The following is a 19,518-nucleotide window of genomic DNA, read 5'->3' on the forward strand; positions in this document are numbered from 1 at the left end:
ACAAAAGTCACAACGGCAGCGACACCTGCCGGTGTGGAGCTGCTATGGCCGTAGTCACAAAACCTGACCGGATCAACGAGTGGATTTAAAGTTTTATTTCCTATGTAGCTGTCACAAACCCCAGAATACAAGATATCAAATTTCACGACATTTCGAAAGAATACTTTAAAAAAGTAACAGTAAACAGAACGGAATGTTTTGCATTGTGTTGTAAATGTACCATTTTGTTTTTGCATAATCACATGGCAAACAATGTCAACCAGGTACATTATGTTACTCTATTTAGTCAATACTTAGCGTTAATAGGTATAAAGTGCACAACACCGTATTAAGAGGAGGCTAACAAAAAAATAGTGTTTGTTGTGAAGACCTCAGAAGGAAAAGATCACTGTAGAATGTAAAAAATAAAATACTTTGTTTAGACAATGCATAGTACAAAAACAAACGTTATTATATGCAAACAAACTTGATTGATTCCATCTTGCTCATCCAGTGTGGTATTGGTTACTCCTTAACTACTAAGGGTTGTTGCTTCACGCATGTGTGGAAGTGTCAAGAGGCGAATGTGCCAGGAACACTCCCTCAGGAAAATTGTTGGAGAAGCTGGTGTGGTAACTGGGGCTCCTTCTACTGGACCGACGCCGACTTTTCGACCCGGGAGAAGAGATAGCGGAGTGTTTCTGAGCCTGGCACAGTTTCTGGATCAGGAAATGCTTGTCTCGACCTTCCTAAACAACAAAGTTGCACACAAAAATTGTATTCCAGTAAAACCTTTGACATTAATTAGATTTAAAACATATTCACCGTACGCGATATTAGACCTTCACGATCCAAAGGTTAACATCAGATCCTATTCAAAAACTGCATCAAGAACTCTATTTATAAAAACAATGTTCAGTTTTAGGCAGCATGGTGGAGCGACTGGTTAGAGCATCTGTCTCACAGTTCTGATCCCCACATGTAGGATTTGTACGTTCTCCCCATGCCTGTGTGGTTTTACGCGTAGCACTCCCGTTTCCTCCCACACCGAAAAATATGCTTTCATTTAGACTCCAAATTGCCCCTAGGTGTGATAGTAAGTGTGAATGGTTGTTTGTTTCTATGTGCCCTGCAATTGGCTGGCAACCAATTTAGGGTGTACCCTGCCTCTTGCCCGAAGCTCACTGGGATAACTCCAGCACTACTTTCAATACAACGCAGCGAGGCAGCAAATGTGCTACGCACGAAACCCTGAACCAAAATCAGGCCGTCTGCAATGGATTCTGTACCACAGACATGCAGTGAGAGTACTTTTGTCAGGGTGGCTCTGCGCAGCAGGGGCGGGCTCCATCGCGGCGACGCATCATCAGTAGGCTAAAACTAACCTGTCTCACGACGGTCTAATCCCAGCTCACATTCCCGATTCGTGAATGAACAATCCAATGTTTTGGTCTTTTGTGAAATATGCTCCACAATGATAGGAAGAGCAGACATCGAAGGATCAAAAAGCGGCGTCACTTTGAATGCTTGGCCGCCACAAGCCAGTTATCCCTGTGTTAACTTTTCTGACAACTTCCGCTTTCAACCCAAAAAGCTGGAAGGATTGTGAACCCTGCTTCCAGGGTCTGTACTCATGATGAAAATCAAGATCAAGCAAGCAGGAAACAATAAAATATTCATTTCCAATGACAAGGGGCTGGATTGCTGTGTGATTATTGATGGCGTTTACGTGTTGTCTCATCTTTCCATGACTTTTTGAGCCTTCCTTTCTTCATGTGTTCAATACCTTTTCCCTTGGTCAAGTCACATTTCTACAGACAACTTAATTTCTGGTCTTATTTGTTCTACTTTCTTTGTATGTATGGATTATTTTGTGAGAAAAATGGTGACGTGCTAAATTTCAGCCAGTGTACTGTAACCATATGATGCATTTCAGTTTTACAATATGGAAAAATATCACAATTAGTGTACTCGTAAGATTAAAGGATAACCTGCCAGATCAGGGGTTGGGAACAAGAATGGACAGCCATTGTGGAGATGGAGGGTTCTGCTGTGTGTTTAAATCCACAGATGGGGAGTATGCCAAAGTGTTCGTATTCGACGTTGCAATCAACATTTTGCCAAATTCGCATCAAGACAAGATAATCAAATGAATAAAAGACATGCCTTTGTTGGCAAGAACTGTTCACCATCCTACCAGCATGAGAGAAAATCAAATTGAATTATGTTCACGATTAACGGATGGAAATCTCAATGCCTGCGTCAAGATTAATCTGACAGTGTATGAAACATACTGTCAAGCCATTAGCAAAACCAGGAAGCACTTGAAGTCGCATTAATGATAAGAAGTGCTTTTTTCATCATTGGTTAGCAATATCATAATGTTATTTAAAAGAATTCAGAGACTGTATTGTACTCTAAAAGTGTTGGTTCGACATAAATGCGCAAATACACCTGTATTTAGTTTTTTAAATATTGCATGGCTCTTTTGAAATTACGTTTTAAAATATTTGGCATTTATGGCTGTCTCAGTCAAAAAGGTTCCCGACCCCTGTGCTAGATAGTCAAGAAGAACTAAACTAAATACAAAATTTTGTTCATACAGTTTTTGATGCAGTTCTTCAGTAGGATCTAATGTCCACATTTGGATCGTGAAGGTCCACTTAATATTATGTATATCAAGAAATGTATGTGGCTCTTTTCATAAAGCCACATGTAGTACGTGACAGTAACCAGTGCAATTCTACTAGAACGCTACAGGACTCACAATAATAAATAGTATTATTTGGTGAATCTCTTTCTGACAATGCCATCCCGTCTTTAAAACCATCCAACAAGGAGAATGAAATCAGATTGCCAGCCTTTAAAAAAGATTCAGTATACCCACCATGACTAGCTGCTCCCTAAGTTGTTTGATAACCCTCTTGTGTGCTCCAGCCAGTGCAATCACATAAAACATGGCCAAACTGCAGCAGAGGAGATAAAAGAGCTGCATTGACGTCATCACTGTTATATAAATTCTGACACTTTCTTATCATTCATTAAAAAGTTTCACATACCATGTAACAACAAAGAAGGATACAGCAAAGGCCTCAGAGGAGACAGTGAAGAGGAGAGTTTGGACTCCATCAGGTAACTGGGATATGGCAGTCGGCAGCACCTCCCAAGAGGTGGTATAGTTCACAAATGGCCCACAAGCCTGGGAACAGTTTATCCTGTATGTACAAACGTGGTTGGTGGGATGAATTTTTGCTAAATCTGAGTGACAAACATTCTTTTATAACCTCAAGCTATTTCAAAATTATTTTATAGATATTGTATCTAAATATACCAGCAACATATTTGGGCCGATCAAAGCACTAATGCAGCTGCAGATATGAGAGCAAATATGTAAACAGTGACATTACTTACTGTGCTACACTAACAATAACAGGTAGGCAAGCCAAACACAGGCCGATCAGCAGCACACCCAGGAAGAAAAAGTTGGAACTTGAGGCTCTGAATGGTCGTGTGGCTGGACGACAGTTTTTCATCAATGACACCTGGTAAATGAGGAAATATAATTACATGAAAACTGTATCAGAACGAACCTTTGCTTTGTTTTATGTTTAGTGTACGAATAAATTACCTTTTTGATGTAAAAGATAAAAAAATACTTGATGGTGCAGATGGCAGGCAGCATTGGGGAGTAGAATGCGCCAATCCAGCAGATGGTCTGGCCGTAGACAATCTCGAGAACATTCTGAGGGATCGCAAACTCCTGCTGACCCCACCATTTAGCAAGGCCACAGTCGCAGTACTTTACTATCAGCCTGAGCAAAATAACGACAAGACATTATAATACTTGAAAAGCAGAGTAGATTATTGTGAAAGACTGAACATATTTGTGTTATACTCAATAGAGTACAGTGTAATACAAATTAAACTTCTCTGGTAAGGAAATGTCATAGATTCTGATTTGGACCTACTTTCGGGGAAACTCCACAAAGATGGTGACTGCCAAAATGATTATAAAGTCAAAGATGGTTAGTTTGTACATTTCCTGGCCAACACGTGTCTCCCAACACTGTAGGAAGACACCACAGAACATTTAGGCACCTGTGACAATTGCAATCCTTTCACAATTCATACACGCCATGGTTTCAGAATGTAGTGACTTACTGAGTAGAGCAAATGGTTATAGCCGCAGACACAAGGCTCCTCTTTGCATTTTGTGATCTGAGACCAGAGAGAGAAGAGCAAAACTCCAATGCTGGTCAGTCGCATGAATACACACCTGGGTATTTAAAAAAAAAAAAAGAAAAGTAAGAAACAAAGCAGCTTTGTTTCAAAGCCATTCAAGTATCTCACTATTTCCCACTTTGGGACAACAATAGCTTCGATTCATAAAGCTCCTTTCAAGTGACGCCTGGGTGATGTGGTTATGGCTTTATATGAACATTAAGTATCTGTTATAACCACAGACATACGAATTAAATTACATAATGTTGCATGCACCTCATGAGCGTAAACCGTATCTCGAAAGCAGGTGAATAGTCCTCATAGTTGATGATGACTGAAAAGAGGAGAGGAGTGACGAAATTGGCCAAAGTGATAACAATTGAGGGCAGATACTCGTGGATGAGATCCACAATGAAATTCTCCTGCAAAACAGAGAAAGGGACTTAGGATGGCCTTTATCAACAAACAGCATTCATATTTACTGTGAAGCCTGTGTTTACCTTGACCGCATTCATCTGTGCTTTCTGGGAGAAAATGGTGGCAATGTAAATGCTGTAGAAGCAACCGGCCAATACACCAATGACGAACAAGTTGAGGATGAGGCGTATGAAATAAATGCGACATTTCTCTTTACGGGTACGGTCTGCTATTTTCTGCTTGATCCTTTCTTCCTCCAAATCTGTCTAAAGGGAAGAAAAGTTCGATAATCGATTCAGAACAAAACTGAATATAAAATTTGTTAATATTCCACATTACCCTGAGTTCATAAAGCAGACTGCTCCTTTTGAGCTTTGCTGCATTCCCGTTGGTGATACAGAAGTCCCAACCAGCAAAGATCTTGTTGCAAAAACTCTGGAAGCGGTCTTCATCTTGAACCAGGTTACGTTTAAAACCAGTGGCAGACCTAGGAAAATAAGGGTCCCTACAGTCAGCCACACTTTTACCATTTCAAAATAACACTTAAAATAACATTTTAAGCACCTTTTAACAATCCAGATGAGACTCAGGAAGAGGTATGCTACAGTGACCAGCAGGTAGGCAAGAGGCAAATTATAGGTGATCTTGGGGAAGTGGATTTTGTCCACTTTGTAGTAGCCGTAAAATAGATAGGTCTGCTCAAGAAAGCCCTACAAGAAAAGTACATAGGTCGATTGAAGCTGAAGTACTGTGTTTTTTGCTTTGTGAAGATAAAAAATACTTACGCCACCAGACAAGAGATCTGTGATGTGTTCATGAAAAATGATCAGACCTCGGCGAGCACTGTCTGGATAAACACTGCAAATACTACCTGTTGCCAAACAAGATCTATAAGTTGAACCCCTCATGGCACACGTGAAATAAAAGAAACGAAAAAATAATTCTGTCAAAAGGATAAATTGTTGCAACCACAGACAAGCTTTCTCTCACCATCATTCTGGTTGTATGTGATGTTCCCTGAGGCGTGGGGGGCAATGATGATGGGCAACAAGACAAAGCTGGACATGAGGGTAAAGATGATCAGGTTGAGCATGACAAGGAAGCGCAGGAAAGAAAAATAGGACAGAATCCCTGTGCCAAACATTCCTAGTCGAAAAGGGAAAAACAATAATAATAGTTGTGGACAATCAAAATGTACGCCAACAAGCATCTTTTGTAATATTCTACTGTCATTCACATTTCGGTAGGCAAATGGTTGTTATAGTCTTGATATAATACATTTCACTACATTAAATAAAGGTTTTTACAAAAAAGTCAAAATGCAAGCACACACAGCATTACTTTTAAAATCTGAAATTGTGAGCATGTTCCAAATGCTTTCACTGCTGCACCAATGAACTAAAACTACATGGTATTTGATTGTTAATTCAAGAAATCCAATTTTAACAGCTCCCTCACCCTCTATCAGGTGGATGTCGTCCCTCCAGAGTTCCAGGGCAGTCAGCCACTCGTGGACATCATCATGTAGCCTTCGGAGATACCTGTGGGTGTTTTGCCTCCACTGTCTCCAGCTGCTGAGCTCTGCATCCTCTTCTCGGCGTAGTGCTCTAACACCAGATGATAAAAAAAAACAGGTCACTACGCGATCACAGCGTTGTGTTAATCATATAACTCGAGGGGTGAGGGTTAACAGTTCGTACTTGTTCCTGCGTTTCTGAGCTATAGTCTGGGGTAGCTCTCTAATTGGTCTCTGCTCCACTTGGTTATTCTGTTTCTCATCATATCTATTTACAGTACTCAGACTCCATTTCTCGCTGCCGGAGGAGCCGAGACGAGTTTGAGAGCCGCTCCTTCTTTTGGTGCCAGTATTGGATGCTTTCCTGCGGTAGAGAAGGGACTGGTAGCTGGGAAGCTGATCAAGCAAGGGGTTACTGGTGACTTTTCCACTTTGATCAGTGTAGAAAACTGCAAAAAGTTGCAAAAAAAATGGGGATGCTGAATGATGTGTTGATAAATGATTGTTGATAATATAAACATAGCTAAATTTTAAAACTATTCAAAAAGATACAACTACAAAATTTCTATAGGCTATGTAAATACATAGTCGAATTTTAAAAATTAATCATAATCATAAAAATTCACAGACATCAATTTTATATGCAATTAATATAAAAAAAGCTATACTATAATGTCACAGTGGGCTTAACAATGGTGGAGAAATGTCATCATCTCATACCAGTTGTTTTACTAAATATTGTATATTTTAACATTTTGAAGCCCCTCTATGAAGAAAAATCTGATTGTATTATCACAAAAAAGACAAACGTAAATTATCAAGACATTAACGGCTGGAATCTTATTTGAGTCGATTTATGTGTTCGCAAGCTTAACTATATTAATTGGTTAGAACAGTCGCGAAACCCAAACAAGTACTGTATACGGTTTAACACGAGAAAGATGATTCCTTTGCCAAGATATTTCTGATACTGTAGTACTGTTTCATTGACATTGTAACATTGATGTTACAGTGCTCCAACATAACACCGTGTAGCTACGCCTAACGTATTTAATACACTTTGAAAATTACATCGTAGAAAATCATGACAGTGTGTTCCAGCAGTAGTTGGAACTAAGTTGTGAAACACATTCTTCCAGATTGTATTCACTTTACCGAAGAAGCTGAGGGTCTAAATTGACGAAATAAAGCCGCCGCCTGCATTTATTTTGTTCACGAAGACCCAGGCCAATGGCAATAAAATTGGACTGCATCTAATTGAGAACGTATGCAGTCGCAAAACATGAATACGTTTGTATCTTTGTCGTGAATAAAAAAAAAAAAACACCTTCTCAACTCCACACTCAGGTAAATACTGTGTAGCTTTGCTAATTCGGTGAAGAGGTTAACTGCAGTGACAGGTAAAGGCAGACACAAATGACGCTAAACTACTAGTTTTACCTGAGTCAACATCCATCCTATCCTTTCCCGATGTGTATTGAATAGGGTTAAGTTTTAAAACTAGCACCAAGTGCTAGTCGTTGTCATGGTGGAAAAACATTATTTGGCAGCGACAACTTCCTGGACTCCTCAACACGCCCATTGTGTTTGGTTTAGTGTATTTCACTTTCATTTAAATTTGAGATACATTTGAGATTTTCAATCCAAATATACAAAGTTAATCAGTTAAGGATAAATTGTAAATACATATGAATTAATTTTATTTTTTAAACGCAATTTCGATCAGATAATCGGGGGCTCAAAAACACTGCACTACAATTCCCACAATTCAGCAGCAACGTGCATGGTGCGCACACTACTTAGAGTGGGCTCAGTGGAAGTCTCAGTTAAGGACTTTACCTCTCTGAATATGACGCAATTTATATGTAGATTTTCATTTTCATCACATCTCTTGTTTTGAATCTCATATGGATTGCGCAAATGTGCTTAGTACAACGCGTCAAGTACAAGCAACATGAAAATGATTTTCACAAGCAGAATTTCTTTTGTACTTTGGGTGAAAGCCGTAAATGTAATGAACAGAGACTAATTTTGCGAAATGTGTCTGTAAATGTGTGAACTTTGCTGTTGCCAGTCACAACTGAGGTAGTCTACAATGTTGTGGTGCGCCCTCTATTTCAAACAAAATTGATGATCTAAAGTTGGTTACAATGAGTACACCAGACAAAGAGATCTGTGACAATGAGAGTAGCATTTGTCAGTTTAAAAAACTGACCACAAACTGGATACCATACTCTTTAGTTCGATCATAATTATTCTTGTATGTATGAAGAAAACTATCCAAATGCACAGGGGCACCTACCCGTACATACAATAGATAGTGCCCATTTGAGACCGCCACTTCTTCCATTCATTGGCAAGCAGTGGACTTTGTGACTTCGACGGTCAGCACACACTTCCTGGTTACGTCATTTTTGTGGTCGTTGCTACTGAACACACAGGTGTCTCTAGTCTGATCAGCATGGATTCCTAGGTGTTTTGTTTTATTTAGCTTTAAGTCAGGCCTCACTTTTAGTGGATTTGTTTCCCATTTCACACAATCATCAGGTAAGCTGTTTTGTGTGTGTGTGTGTGTGTGTGTGTGTGTGTGTGTGTGTGTGTGTGTGTGTGTGTGTGTGTGTGTGTGTGTGTGTGTGTGTGTGTGTGTGTTTTTAAATGGATTTCTTTGATAAAATTATAATTGTAATTCAACACATTACTTTTGAGGATTTATCCAGCTGTCATACCCTTGCCCTGTGGTCTACCTGTTCATTGCTACTAAAAGTAGTCTACATCTACTTCAGCCCTGTGCGCATGCTGAAAGCCTAACCCAGCGTTTAACCTACCAAACAAAAATGTTACAAAATGTATGATTACTGAAAGAATGATGATCTTGTCTTAGTGCACTCACAAATTGATATAGTGTGAACACAAACATGACATTCTCCCAAAACACCAAGACTTCATCTGTTTTATTAATGGTAACAGGTGCATTTAATACTCTCAGCCATCAAATGGAAGAATATTTAATTGTTCCAACTTTCATTATTCGCTGGCATTGTCATAGATTAACCCAGATAAATTGAAATTAATATCTTTTAAGACAAATAAAGAGAAATTAGTCCTGTAGATAATGTCCCACAGCAGCCATGATGCTGTGTCACAGCAAACTAGGGTGCCACCTATTTTATGAATTAATGATTAGCATATGGGGAAGGAGCAGGCAGATTAAATGACAAAAATGTTCAAATGTGACTGTTACAAACTTACAACATAGCCTCATATTGGCTTTGCCTCAGAAGCAGCAAACCTAGATAACGTTTTAATTGTATAGTGTATGTTTGGTTTACTTGTGTATTTTTTCTATGACTGAAACAGGATGTAATACATTTTATTTGTGTGTTAAAGGAGCAACTATTGACTCATGTCAAATTACAAGAACGGAGGACTTTTCAACCCTGCCTACCATGACAACGAGACCCTGGAAATTGATAGGTGTGTGGTAATGTAAAATGTATATCACACCAACCCATCATTTATTCCATTATTCACTCAGTTTGGGTCAACATTTATTTATGATGATGTAATAGCGGCACGGTGGGTCAGCTGGTAAAGCGTTGGCCTCGCAGTTCTGAGGTCTCGGGTTCAATCCCAGACCCGTCTGTGTGGAATTTGCATGTTCTCTCCGTACCTGCGTGGGTTTTCTCTGGGCACTCCAGTTTCCTCCCACATCCCAAAAACACTAAATTGCCACTAGGTGTGATTGTGAGTGCGGCTGTCTTGATGTGGCCTGTGATTGGCTCCAGCACTCCCTGTGACCCTTGTGAGGATAAGCAGTGAAGAAAATGGATGGATGGATGATGTAAGATTTACGCATGAATATATATACTGTGACTGGGTGTGCACAAGAATTCTTTACGAGGAAGATGGCAGTTGCTTTGGTTCAATAAAATACCTTTCTTTGAGAATGTTAAACTGGAGAATAGAGAATGGAGAAAAGTGTAATATGCAATATTCTGTACGTCTATTACTATGCTGAATCTTTTAATCTGATTACAATTTATAGCTACAGTATGTGATTCCAGATAATAATCATATCATTAACTTTAAATCTAATTGCCATTCATGAACTGTTTACCTGGTTCTTATGAAGCGTATAGCACAGGCTGTTGAACATAACGTAAACACTTCATATTTCCAATTGTTTGTTATGTGTCATATTTTGGTCTTCCAGGAAGCAACAGCACACTAATCCCTATGTCCAGGAAGAACAAGACTGGTGGAAGGACAGGCAAGAAACCTATGACACCGAGATTGGCCAAAGCAGTGGTAATGATGCTGTCGTGGGAGTACCCTGGGGGGGCTGGCAGGAGGAGGGCTGGAGGGGAAGAGAAAGTATTCCTATGAAACTTCAGTCAAGACATCCGGAAAGTTCTGTTTTCCAGCATGACTTCAGTAAGTGGGGCCAGATCTACGGCCAATAACACATGATATTAAATGGTATAAACATTTCTCATGTTATAGCAACTCACTCATTGTGATGCAGATCACGGTCCATTCCAAACCGACCGTGACGTTCCTTCCGATCAAATCCCACCTATCCGACTTCCTTCTGCATCATCAGGTAATAATTAAACCATTTTTCTGATGGTAGAATAAGTGTGGTCACTATCTATATGATTTCTCTCTAAATACATGCGCAGGCACACACAAACACATACGGATAAAAGAGTAAGTTATTCTGTGAATTATTACAAAAATGAGGAGCAGATAGCCACATGTACGTTTTTTTCCCCCATCCATCCATTTTCTATAGACTATTCTCCATCATCTATCATTCACACCACTCTTTATTCCAAACTTTCCCCGTTGCTAAATATTTCTTGTGCCATGCACAAATTGACAGATGTGATGGTGGAAACTGGAGTTCCAAACCAGCCGTGCAACATAATTGAGAATCCTCCATATTTCACTGTAGTTACAGTATAGTGTCAAATTCCAAATTAATTAGATTTTTTTTTTTACATTGATCCAACAATGTATTTTGCCTTCCTCGGTCTTTCAGGCACCGTGTCTATGAGGTGGAGGGGAGTTGGATTAAGGATGAACGTGCTTCCTAGCGATGATCCTCATCATCTAGCATTCACAGAGGAGGCAATCAGGAATCAGGTGGAAAATGGTAAGATTCAGAGACATTTAAACGTTGGAATGAATAGTTCAGATCAGTGTTGAGTTATCAGTGACACTTGATACTATTCTGTCACTTCTACATGAAAACAGTACTTATTCTTTCCTGTGCAACAGAGGAGCAGACGCTTGTCAAAGAACTTGTTGGCTTGTCAACACGAGATCGAATCAAGGCCATACGAGACCTTCCGATGAGTTTTGAAGAGAAAAAACATATAAGGTGACAAAAAGGCTCTTTTTTTTTTTTTCTATGCACAGTACATTGTAGTTCACTGGTTGGAAGCTCATGCTGAAAAGCGTTGGCTTATGCTGTATGTCACATCTACTTCTGGCACTGCTGAGGTACCAAAGAGCATGGCGCATGATCCCTATTTTCCCAGAGCGCTCATTGGTATGCAGCTCCCTTTACTCATCCCTCCGATAATGCAGTACCAATTGCCGATAAGATTATGTGAATACTGGAAGATGTTTTTGTACCAGTGGAGGCATTGTTCAGGTGGCCATCTCCTGATTCCAAGGTTGTGGGCTCAATGCTCGGACCCTTGCGATCAACATGGTTAGAAACATCTTCGCTTATATTATAATGCTCAACCTTGATTGATATTGCAGTACAGGTATTCGTGTTGCCTATATTGTGGTGTGCTGTAGTGTAGAACAAAGAAGACTGCATCATTTAGATTTTTGTAATATTTTAGTTACCATATTTAGCTACATGGGAAATGACAAAGCCCAACCACAAGAGTAAACATCAAATATTGTGTTATGTGGAACTCAACATTAATTTTAATAAAGGCATGAATGTGGATACAGCTATTTTATTTGACATCATTAGATTTGACAGGTAAACTCCATGAAGTTGCTAGTTGTAGATGTTATCATCGTGTGAAGATTCACACTGTAACTAATTAGCAGGAAGTCCAAAGTACTTTCTTCTGCCGATAACAAAATTACAGTAAACTGTGTCATGAAATGTATTGCTCATCAATGCAAATTGATAGTCAAATTACTTTCAATTGATGTTCACAGGAATGAAGTACTAGCATTTGAGTCTCGGTCTCAGCGGTTCACATGCTTTGCAGACTGTTCAGAGAGAGCGTCACTTGTGAGTTTGTGAAAGATCATAAAACTGTATCAAACCCTTGTCATCTTGAAGCATTTATTTTTAATTTGTGCAGTGCCTTGCATGTCATAATCTGTGTTCTTGCAGTTTCTTCGCAGGTGCGGCTATAGTATCCGGTCAGCTAGACAGACCTTGGAACTGTGGCAAGGCATCATGAAAGAGATAGGTGGCAAGTTCGGCACCAGCGTGCTCATCTATTTTGTATTCCTCAAGTGGTTGCTTATATTCAACATATTCTCCTTCCTGGTTAACTTTGGCTTCATCACCATTCCACTGCTGGTTTATGATATTTCCCCCAATTTACCTCCAAATGTTGCCTTCATGGGACTGGAGATACTAACTGGAGCTGTAAGTGTAGCCTCATATTCAATCAGAGCTTCATGATGATTGTCACCCAATGTGAGATACTATTTTCAATTTTATTGCAAAGTAACTTCTTTCGTGTATTGTTCATTGACTTTGAATTTTTTTTTCAATTGATTAAGATGTAAATAATATTGAAATAATAATATGCGTCGCGCTCACTAGAGAGCAGTAAATGTGTTACAACTTCACCAGGGTCACTTCAACTACACTGTCATGTACTATGGTGGTTACACCAATGAAACCCTAGTGGGTATAATGGAATACAACATGCAGCTGGCCTACTTTTTCACGATTGCCATTTATATGATGTTGTGCGGGATTGCACTAATCACAAGGTTAGTCTAGTTTGCGTGTTTAATTTATCGTAAACATCGGAGAGTTCATGTCACCTACCCCAATATAAATGTTTTTTTTTTTTTTGGTCCCATTACAGCATGGCAAACTCCTTCAAGACAAACTACGTGCTTGTGGATCAAATTTCAAACAGTGCATGGCAGCTTTTGTGCAGTTGGGATTTTAAAATCATCAACGAAAGAGCAGTGAGACAGCGCAAGAACAACCTCAGAGTCCAACTAAAGGTGCATGCTGTCTTATAAAACTATCTTAACATGAGAGTATACTGTATAGCAGGGGTGTCAAAACCATTTTTGTCGCAGGCCACATTGTAGTTATGGTTTCCCTCAGAGGGCTGTTACGCCCCTCTTAAATCGCCTCAATATATTCATCCATCCATCCATCCATTTTCTGCTTTGCTTATCCTCACAAGGGTCGCGGGAGTGCTGGAGCCTATCCCCGCTGTCAATGGGCAGGAGGCAGGGTTTACCCTAAAGTATTTGCTGGCCATTCGCAGGGCACATGGAAGACAGACAACATTCACAATCACAATCACACCTAGGGGCAATTTAGAGTGTCCAATTAATGTTGCATGTTTTTGGGATGTGGGAGGAAACTAGAGTGCCGAGCGAAAACCCACGTAGAACATGTAAACTCCACACAGACAGGGCCGGGATTGAACTCGGGTCCTCAGAATTCTGAGTCCAACACTTTACAGCTGCTCCTCTGTGCCGCCTCGTCATGTTGACACACACAATTTATAAAGTAGTTTTGGAATCAGAAATCGAGGGTAATGGATTTTTCATCATTGTTCATATTTAGTAACATAAAAATACTTATATCCATCCATCCATTTTCTTAGCCGCTTATACTGATAAGGGTCGCGGATGCTTATAATATCGCATTATCATTTATGATGTATGACCATTTGAAATTTTCACAAGAATCATGGAAGTTGACACAGATTATTTGTCTTTGTGGGCCACATAAAATCATGTGGTGGGTAGGATCTGGCCCCTGGGCCTTGAGTTTGAAACCTGTGCTTTATAGTGTTTCTTTTTTTCCAAACAGAATCAAGCCAAGAATATATTTAATTTGGATACTTATTCTAAAGTTAAAAAAAGCTACATGGTGTCACTACTGAACAAACTTGGATTTATTCAATAAGGGATTTGGCTAGGAAATATAAGGGGACCCAAGTCCCACATTCATGATGATTGATTGCGTATTTTAACTGCTGAGCTATGACCATGTGATTTATTTAAAAGTCACCATCCTCTCTGCGTACCTCATTCTCTGGCCTGCTCAGTATTTTTGCTGCATATTAAGAGTATAGCGTATACATATCAGACACGTCTCACTATCTTTTGGGACCATGTTAACCTCTCATCCTTCTAGGAGTCAATGTCAGAGAAGGCACAAAGGGATCTACTCACCCTCACTGAAAAGCTCAAGCAGATTGGGATTCATTTAGGCTCGTGGCTTCTCTCCACCAGCCTGGCTGTCGGCTGTGCTGCCAGCATCTATTTTCTCTGCCAGTATGAGCAGCAGGTACTCAAGTCCCAAGATAGCATGACTAATGTTAGAATTGCACTAAGTGAAGTGCGGTTCATGGGGCGTGGTGTACTGGAAGTTGTTCGGTACAATCTTATATTCCTGGGATAGGTAAAATATTCCATTGGGACTTAAATAGCAAAAACAGAAAAGGAATTATTTGAACAAAAGTAAAAATAAACACGCAAGGTTGCATGCGTGTTTCTTTACGTAATTCATCAGGATGCTGCACACTGTTTCTTGGAGAATGTTATGTGATTGTACCATACATAATACATTGTGGGACGGATGTAACCGTTTGCTCGTGATTGAAAGCGGGAATAGAGAATACAAAATTATGGTACTCTGTCTGCAATTTACTTAGATTAGCACCAAATATGAATGTATTCTTCCTTGGCATGTTTGCCACACAGTATATTCCATTTAGATATGCAGTTTTGACAATCTTGCTAACTAAAAAGCAACCAACAAAAGTCGATCATCACAATGCCTCTCACTAATTTCTATGCTTCACATACTGTAGTAAGAACGTGAAAAGCACCAGGATTTATTTAAAATTACTTTTCTGTATTTTGTTTTGTGTTAAAAGCTTTATCTGAACAATTAAAAAAAAATCATGTCCACCAGCTGCACATCCACTTTTAATTAGCAGTTCTATTCTTGCACATTGGAGTAAACTCCAGTTCTGATGCCCCACATGATAAATAGGAGTGACTCATAATGCAAAGGATTTCTTCTAATTATATGCAGTATATTTTATTGTCAGTCAACAACCGCTATATCTTTATGTGCTCTCCATCTTTGCAGAACACAGCAGATGCTTCAAACTGGTCATTAGGTCAGGAGGCAGAGACTCTCCTGGTCCCCTTTGTGGTGTCCTTAATGAACCTGGTGGTACCACTCTCCTATTCTCTCTTCAGTAAATTTGAACAATATTCCAGTCAACGCAGCCACATCTACGCTCTATTGCTCAGGTCTGATAGCCGGCTTCCTGCTTCTTTTCAACATAATATAGCTTCCATATATTTTATACCCTTTATCGCATTGACGTTGACAGTTGACCTGCAACCTAACCCAGCTGAATTTGGGGGAGAGAAGGGACGCTCTAAATAATCATTCACGTTCACACTTATGGACAATCTAGAGCGCAGGTGTTAAAAGCAAGGAGGGTCAGATACGGCCCGCCACATCATTTCATGTGGCCCCATGAAAGTAAATCACGCGCCTCTACTTCATATTTCTTGCATATTGCAAATTGTCTTAACTTTTAATAATGCTGGGAAATAGCAAAACATTTTTTTGTCAAAAAAAAAATTCTAAAATTGTTTGAACAATAATTTAGGAAACCTTTCAATATGACTTTGTATTTCAAAACTATTTATCCGTTAATTTTTTTTTATGTACTGTTTATGTAATAATATGATGAGGTGCTTAAACATTCATATTGTTTAAAAGATATAATGGCCCTGTGAGGAAAATCATAATTACAGTGTGACCTGTGTAAAAATATAACATGGACACCCTTGATTACGAGACATCATCTAACCTAGCATGTATGTTTTGGGAATGTGTGAAGAATCCCGAGCACCAGAAGATAATTCATGCACTAGTGAAGAAAACGTGCAAACACTTAGCAAGTATCCACATGACCTTTCAGGTTGTCAACATAAATTCTATATATATGTGGAACATTATTGTACATGGAGCTCTGATTAAGAAATGTCACGTTATTTATCTTTGTACAGTAGATGGCTCTTACTCTTCAGATTCCGATTTATATACATTTTATATAATGTATTATTGCTATTTTAATGTTTGTTTTTCCTACCTCCAGGAATGTGATACTCAAGATGTTGATTCTGGGTGTTTTATGCTACTACTGGATGAATGTTGTGGCTCAGAAGTTTACAGTATGTGAACCAAAAATATTTTAGACTATTACTCTGATCAGTAGCACAGAGTCTTTCTTTACCTTTTTGATATTTTACCCACAGTGTTGGGAGTCCATGGTCGGACAGGCATTGTACCGCTTGGTCATCTTTGACTTTTTCTTTCTCATGTTGGGATCCCTCTTTGGAGAGTTCCTCAGCAAGTGAGTTACACGTGGTTTCGGATGCTATGGTATTCAGATGGGACTTAAAATTATTTCTGTGATCTCTTGCAGTTTCATTGGAAGAACATTTCTACCACATCTTGGGGTTCCAGAGTTTGATGTAGCCAGAAATGTCCTTGAACTCATCTATGCACAGACTATAGTCTGGTAAAACAATTTACTGCTGTTAATTCATATTCTGTGTGTGCATGTACTGTTTCCAGTGTTTACGTGTGATTGTATCTGCGTCTGTGTGTGTTTGTGTCATGTACCTGAAGCTCCCTCCTCCGCGTGCCCCCCAATTAAGACCAATCAAGATCTTGTCATAAGTTGTTTTTCTTCTCACTGTAGGATTGGGATCTACTTCTCACCACTGTTGCCTGCCATTCAGATTGTCAAGTTTTTCATCCTATTTTTTGTAAAAAAGGTAAATACCACACATGTGCAGCCTTTTTCCCAACGTTTTATCAATCGCAAGACCATTGCTGTTTCTGTCAATTCCTTTATCCCATGTTATTGGATATGCATAGCTTGGTTTCTAGGAACGGAAAACCATTCTGGTGTAAGGTGAACTAATAGCACAAAAAAAAAGAACTCCGTAGGATCAGTAATAGGACACTGTTTTTTTGTGGCATTGCTGAATCTTTCATGAAGATTGTGAATGACCTTTCAAGTAACGCTAGTCAAAGCTCTGAATAGAGACACCCCTTCACACTTTCCATGAAGGGGTCAAAATGAAATAAGATTGATGGATGACATTATGATATGTACAATATATACAGCTTTTGTTTGTCCCCAGGTCAGCCTGACTCACAACTGTCAGCCTCCACGGCGCACAGGCAGAGCAGCTCAGATGCAAACCATTTTCATCGCCCTCCTGTTCTTCCCCTTCTTTGTGGGAGCCCTGTCAATTGTTGCATACACTGCATGGCGGTATGGCCCAGTTGGACCATTTTAGAATCATTTGATCCAATGGAAATTGAAAATACTGTAATGACATCAAAGTGCAGAATTTTTTTTTTATTTCAAAATCAAGTTCTTTAATTACATTTTCACATTGTCTGTAGACTTACGCCTTCTGAGCACTGTGGCCCATTTCGTGGCCATAACACCACCTTCAGTGTGATTGGAGTCTGGATTGATGATTTGCAAGGCATTCCCGGTTCTCAAGGGGCCATCTGGATCTATGAAAATGTCATCAAAAGTGAAATTGTTTACTTCCTTGGCACACTCATAATCTTGTAAGTGCACATCAAAAGCACAAAGTGTGTTTCTCTTGCTATACTTTCATATTTTTTTAAAACCCCTAATAAAAAAATTTAAACCTAGACCTTATTGTAATAATGTTACACTCAACCTAAACGATACTAGCAACTAATCTTGATACAGGGTTCCTCAGTGGAGAGATTTTCAAATACTGTAAGTTCAATTTCAAATCAATAGTTCGTTTTCAAATTCCATTTGGTAGCAGTGATGGAGTGTAACATTTTATAATTGATGATTTTATAAATCATGGTTAAAAATATAAGTGTGCCTCTTACCAGAATCTATTTTTGTGGTTGTTTTACTTCATGCCATGCTTTTCTTGTCAGAATCATCATATATATCTTCTGGCAAGTCTCTCAAGGCCGCAAGCACCTTATTGGTCGACTGAGACAGCAAATTGTTAACGTGAGTATGACTCAGGTGTCTATGTGCATATTTGATTTGAGCTTGAAACTTTACCTTTACCACCTTTACTTTTTTCTTTTTTTTTGTATACCAGGAGGGGAAAGACAAGTCATTCTTGTTGGAAAAACTACAGAACCTCCAGAAATGTCATCCTAAAAAGAAGCACAAACACAAGAATCAAAAGAAGGTGTATTTTCTTAATGATAATATGCTAACCTTGGTTTGTTTTATAAAATATCTGTTTTTTTCCATTTCAGCACTCCAATCAGTGCTTGGACAAGAGTTCAACCGGTGGTAAATTCCACTCAAACACCACAATTCAGGCTTCAATTGTTCCCCAACAACTTGAGCAAGAGGAGCGATGGTTCCCCAGTGGTATGCCGCTTCCCTCAGATATCTCTACATCTGATGATGTAGTGCAAACCCTGAAGAGCAGTCAGAGAGACCAGGAGTACCTGGAAGAATTATACCCAATGTGCCAGCCGTCCTTCACAGGAGGGATGCCTGCCAGGCATGTGGGCGAGCATGATGGAAGAGATTTATTCTACAGTACAGCAGAATCTCCTGTGATTTGGGCAGGGGAAGCAAGACAAAAACAAGAAGATGATTCAGCACAACAAATAGATGACTTGCCATCTTCGTTGTCAAATGCTATGATACAAGTCATGCAAGCAAGACAGAGAGTAGAAAGAGATGAAAGTCTTCGTTGGGGCTTTGCTCCTCCCCAACATCTACCTCCTGCTAGTTCCAGCGCACTCATACAAGCTATGTTAGTCCGGCAGCAAGCCCAGAATGAGTATGACGACGGCTACTAAAGTACCAAAAAGCAAGTATGATATTTTTATGCAGAAATGCTGTGTATATCCGAATTTTGTCATCCAAATAAATTTATTCTCAACAACAACAAAAAAACAGCATTGTGCAACAATAATTTGCATTAACTTTCAAACGGGGCTACTTGTGAGAGGTGAAATGTCTCTTCGATATATCTGTATATTTTTGTGAATACGAGACTGCACACTGCAATAGTGTTTGGCACTTCTGCCTCAGAATTATGTTTTGGACATGTCTGTTTAGAATTTG

General features: G+C 39.3%; 2 protein-coding genes across 6 annotated transcripts; one reads left to right on the plus strand and one right to left on the minus strand.

Moving 5' to 3' along the window:
* Positions 1–80: 80 nt before the first annotated feature.
* Positions 81–8,572, minus strand: LOC133505636 (transmembrane channel-like protein 7). 3 transcript variants are annotated; one of them, XM_061828878.1, is made up of 16 exons: positions 8,436–8,572; positions 6,318–6,582; positions 6,076–6,224; positions 5,608–5,763; positions 5,403–5,488; positions 5,182–5,327; positions 4,957–5,104; positions 4,701–4,883; positions 4,477–4,622; positions 4,141–4,255; positions 3,948–4,045; positions 3,608–3,791; positions 3,391–3,521; positions 3,039–3,194; positions 2,867–2,945; positions 81–728 (listed from the first exon to the last, which is right to left on the minus strand). In XM_061828878.1, exons 1-16 carry the CDS (start codon positions 8,485–8,487, stop codon positions 534–536), a joined length of 2,289 nt encoding a protein of 762 aa, XP_061684862.1. In that variant the 5' UTR covers positions 8,488–8,572; the 3' UTR covers positions 81–533. The 3 variants fall into 3 exon arrangements, with proteins under 3 accessions (XP_061684862.1, XP_061684865.1, XP_061684863.1); XM_061828881.1 differs by having other exon boundaries at positions 8,446–8,568; XM_061828879.1 differs by lacking the exon at positions 8,436–8,572 and adding an exon at positions 7,574–7,731.
* On the plus strand, positions 6,415–19,279 carry tmc5 (transmembrane channel like 5). Of its 3 annotated transcripts, none has more exons than XM_061828875.1 (21): positions 6,415–6,551; positions 9,521–9,607; positions 10,347–10,567; positions 10,659–10,736; positions 11,178–11,291; positions 11,417–11,519; positions 12,326–12,401; positions 12,507–12,767; positions 12,978–13,120; positions 13,219–13,363; positions 14,517–14,669; positions 15,480–15,646; positions 16,507–16,582; positions 16,667–16,764; positions 16,837–16,932; positions 17,116–17,191; positions 17,564–17,697; positions 17,832–18,005; positions 18,357–18,435; positions 18,530–18,622; positions 18,693–19,279. In XM_061828875.1, the coding sequence occupies exons 2-21, from the start codon at positions 9,537–9,539 to the stop codon at positions 19,248–19,250; spliced, it is 2,916 nt and encodes a 971-aa protein (XP_061684859.1). In that variant the 5' UTR covers positions 6,415–6,551; positions 9,521–9,536; the 3' UTR covers positions 19,251–19,279. The 3 variants fall into 3 exon arrangements, with proteins under 3 accessions (XP_061684859.1, XP_061684861.1, XP_061684860.1); XM_061828876.1 differs by lacking the exon at positions 6,415–6,551 and adding an exon at positions 8,541–8,680; XM_061828877.1 differs by lacking the exon at positions 12,978–13,120 and having other exon boundaries at positions 12,507–12,581; positions 13,217–13,363.
* Positions 19,280–19,518: the final 239 nt, after the last annotated feature.

Source organism: Syngnathoides biaculeatus, chromosome 9, assembly GCF_019802595.1.
Source record: "Syngnathoides biaculeatus isolate LvHL_M chromosome 9, ASM1980259v1, whole genome shotgun sequence".
Classification (NCBI taxonomy): domain Eukaryota; kingdom Metazoa; phylum Chordata; class Actinopteri; order Syngnathiformes; family Syngnathidae; genus Syngnathoides; species Syngnathoides biaculeatus.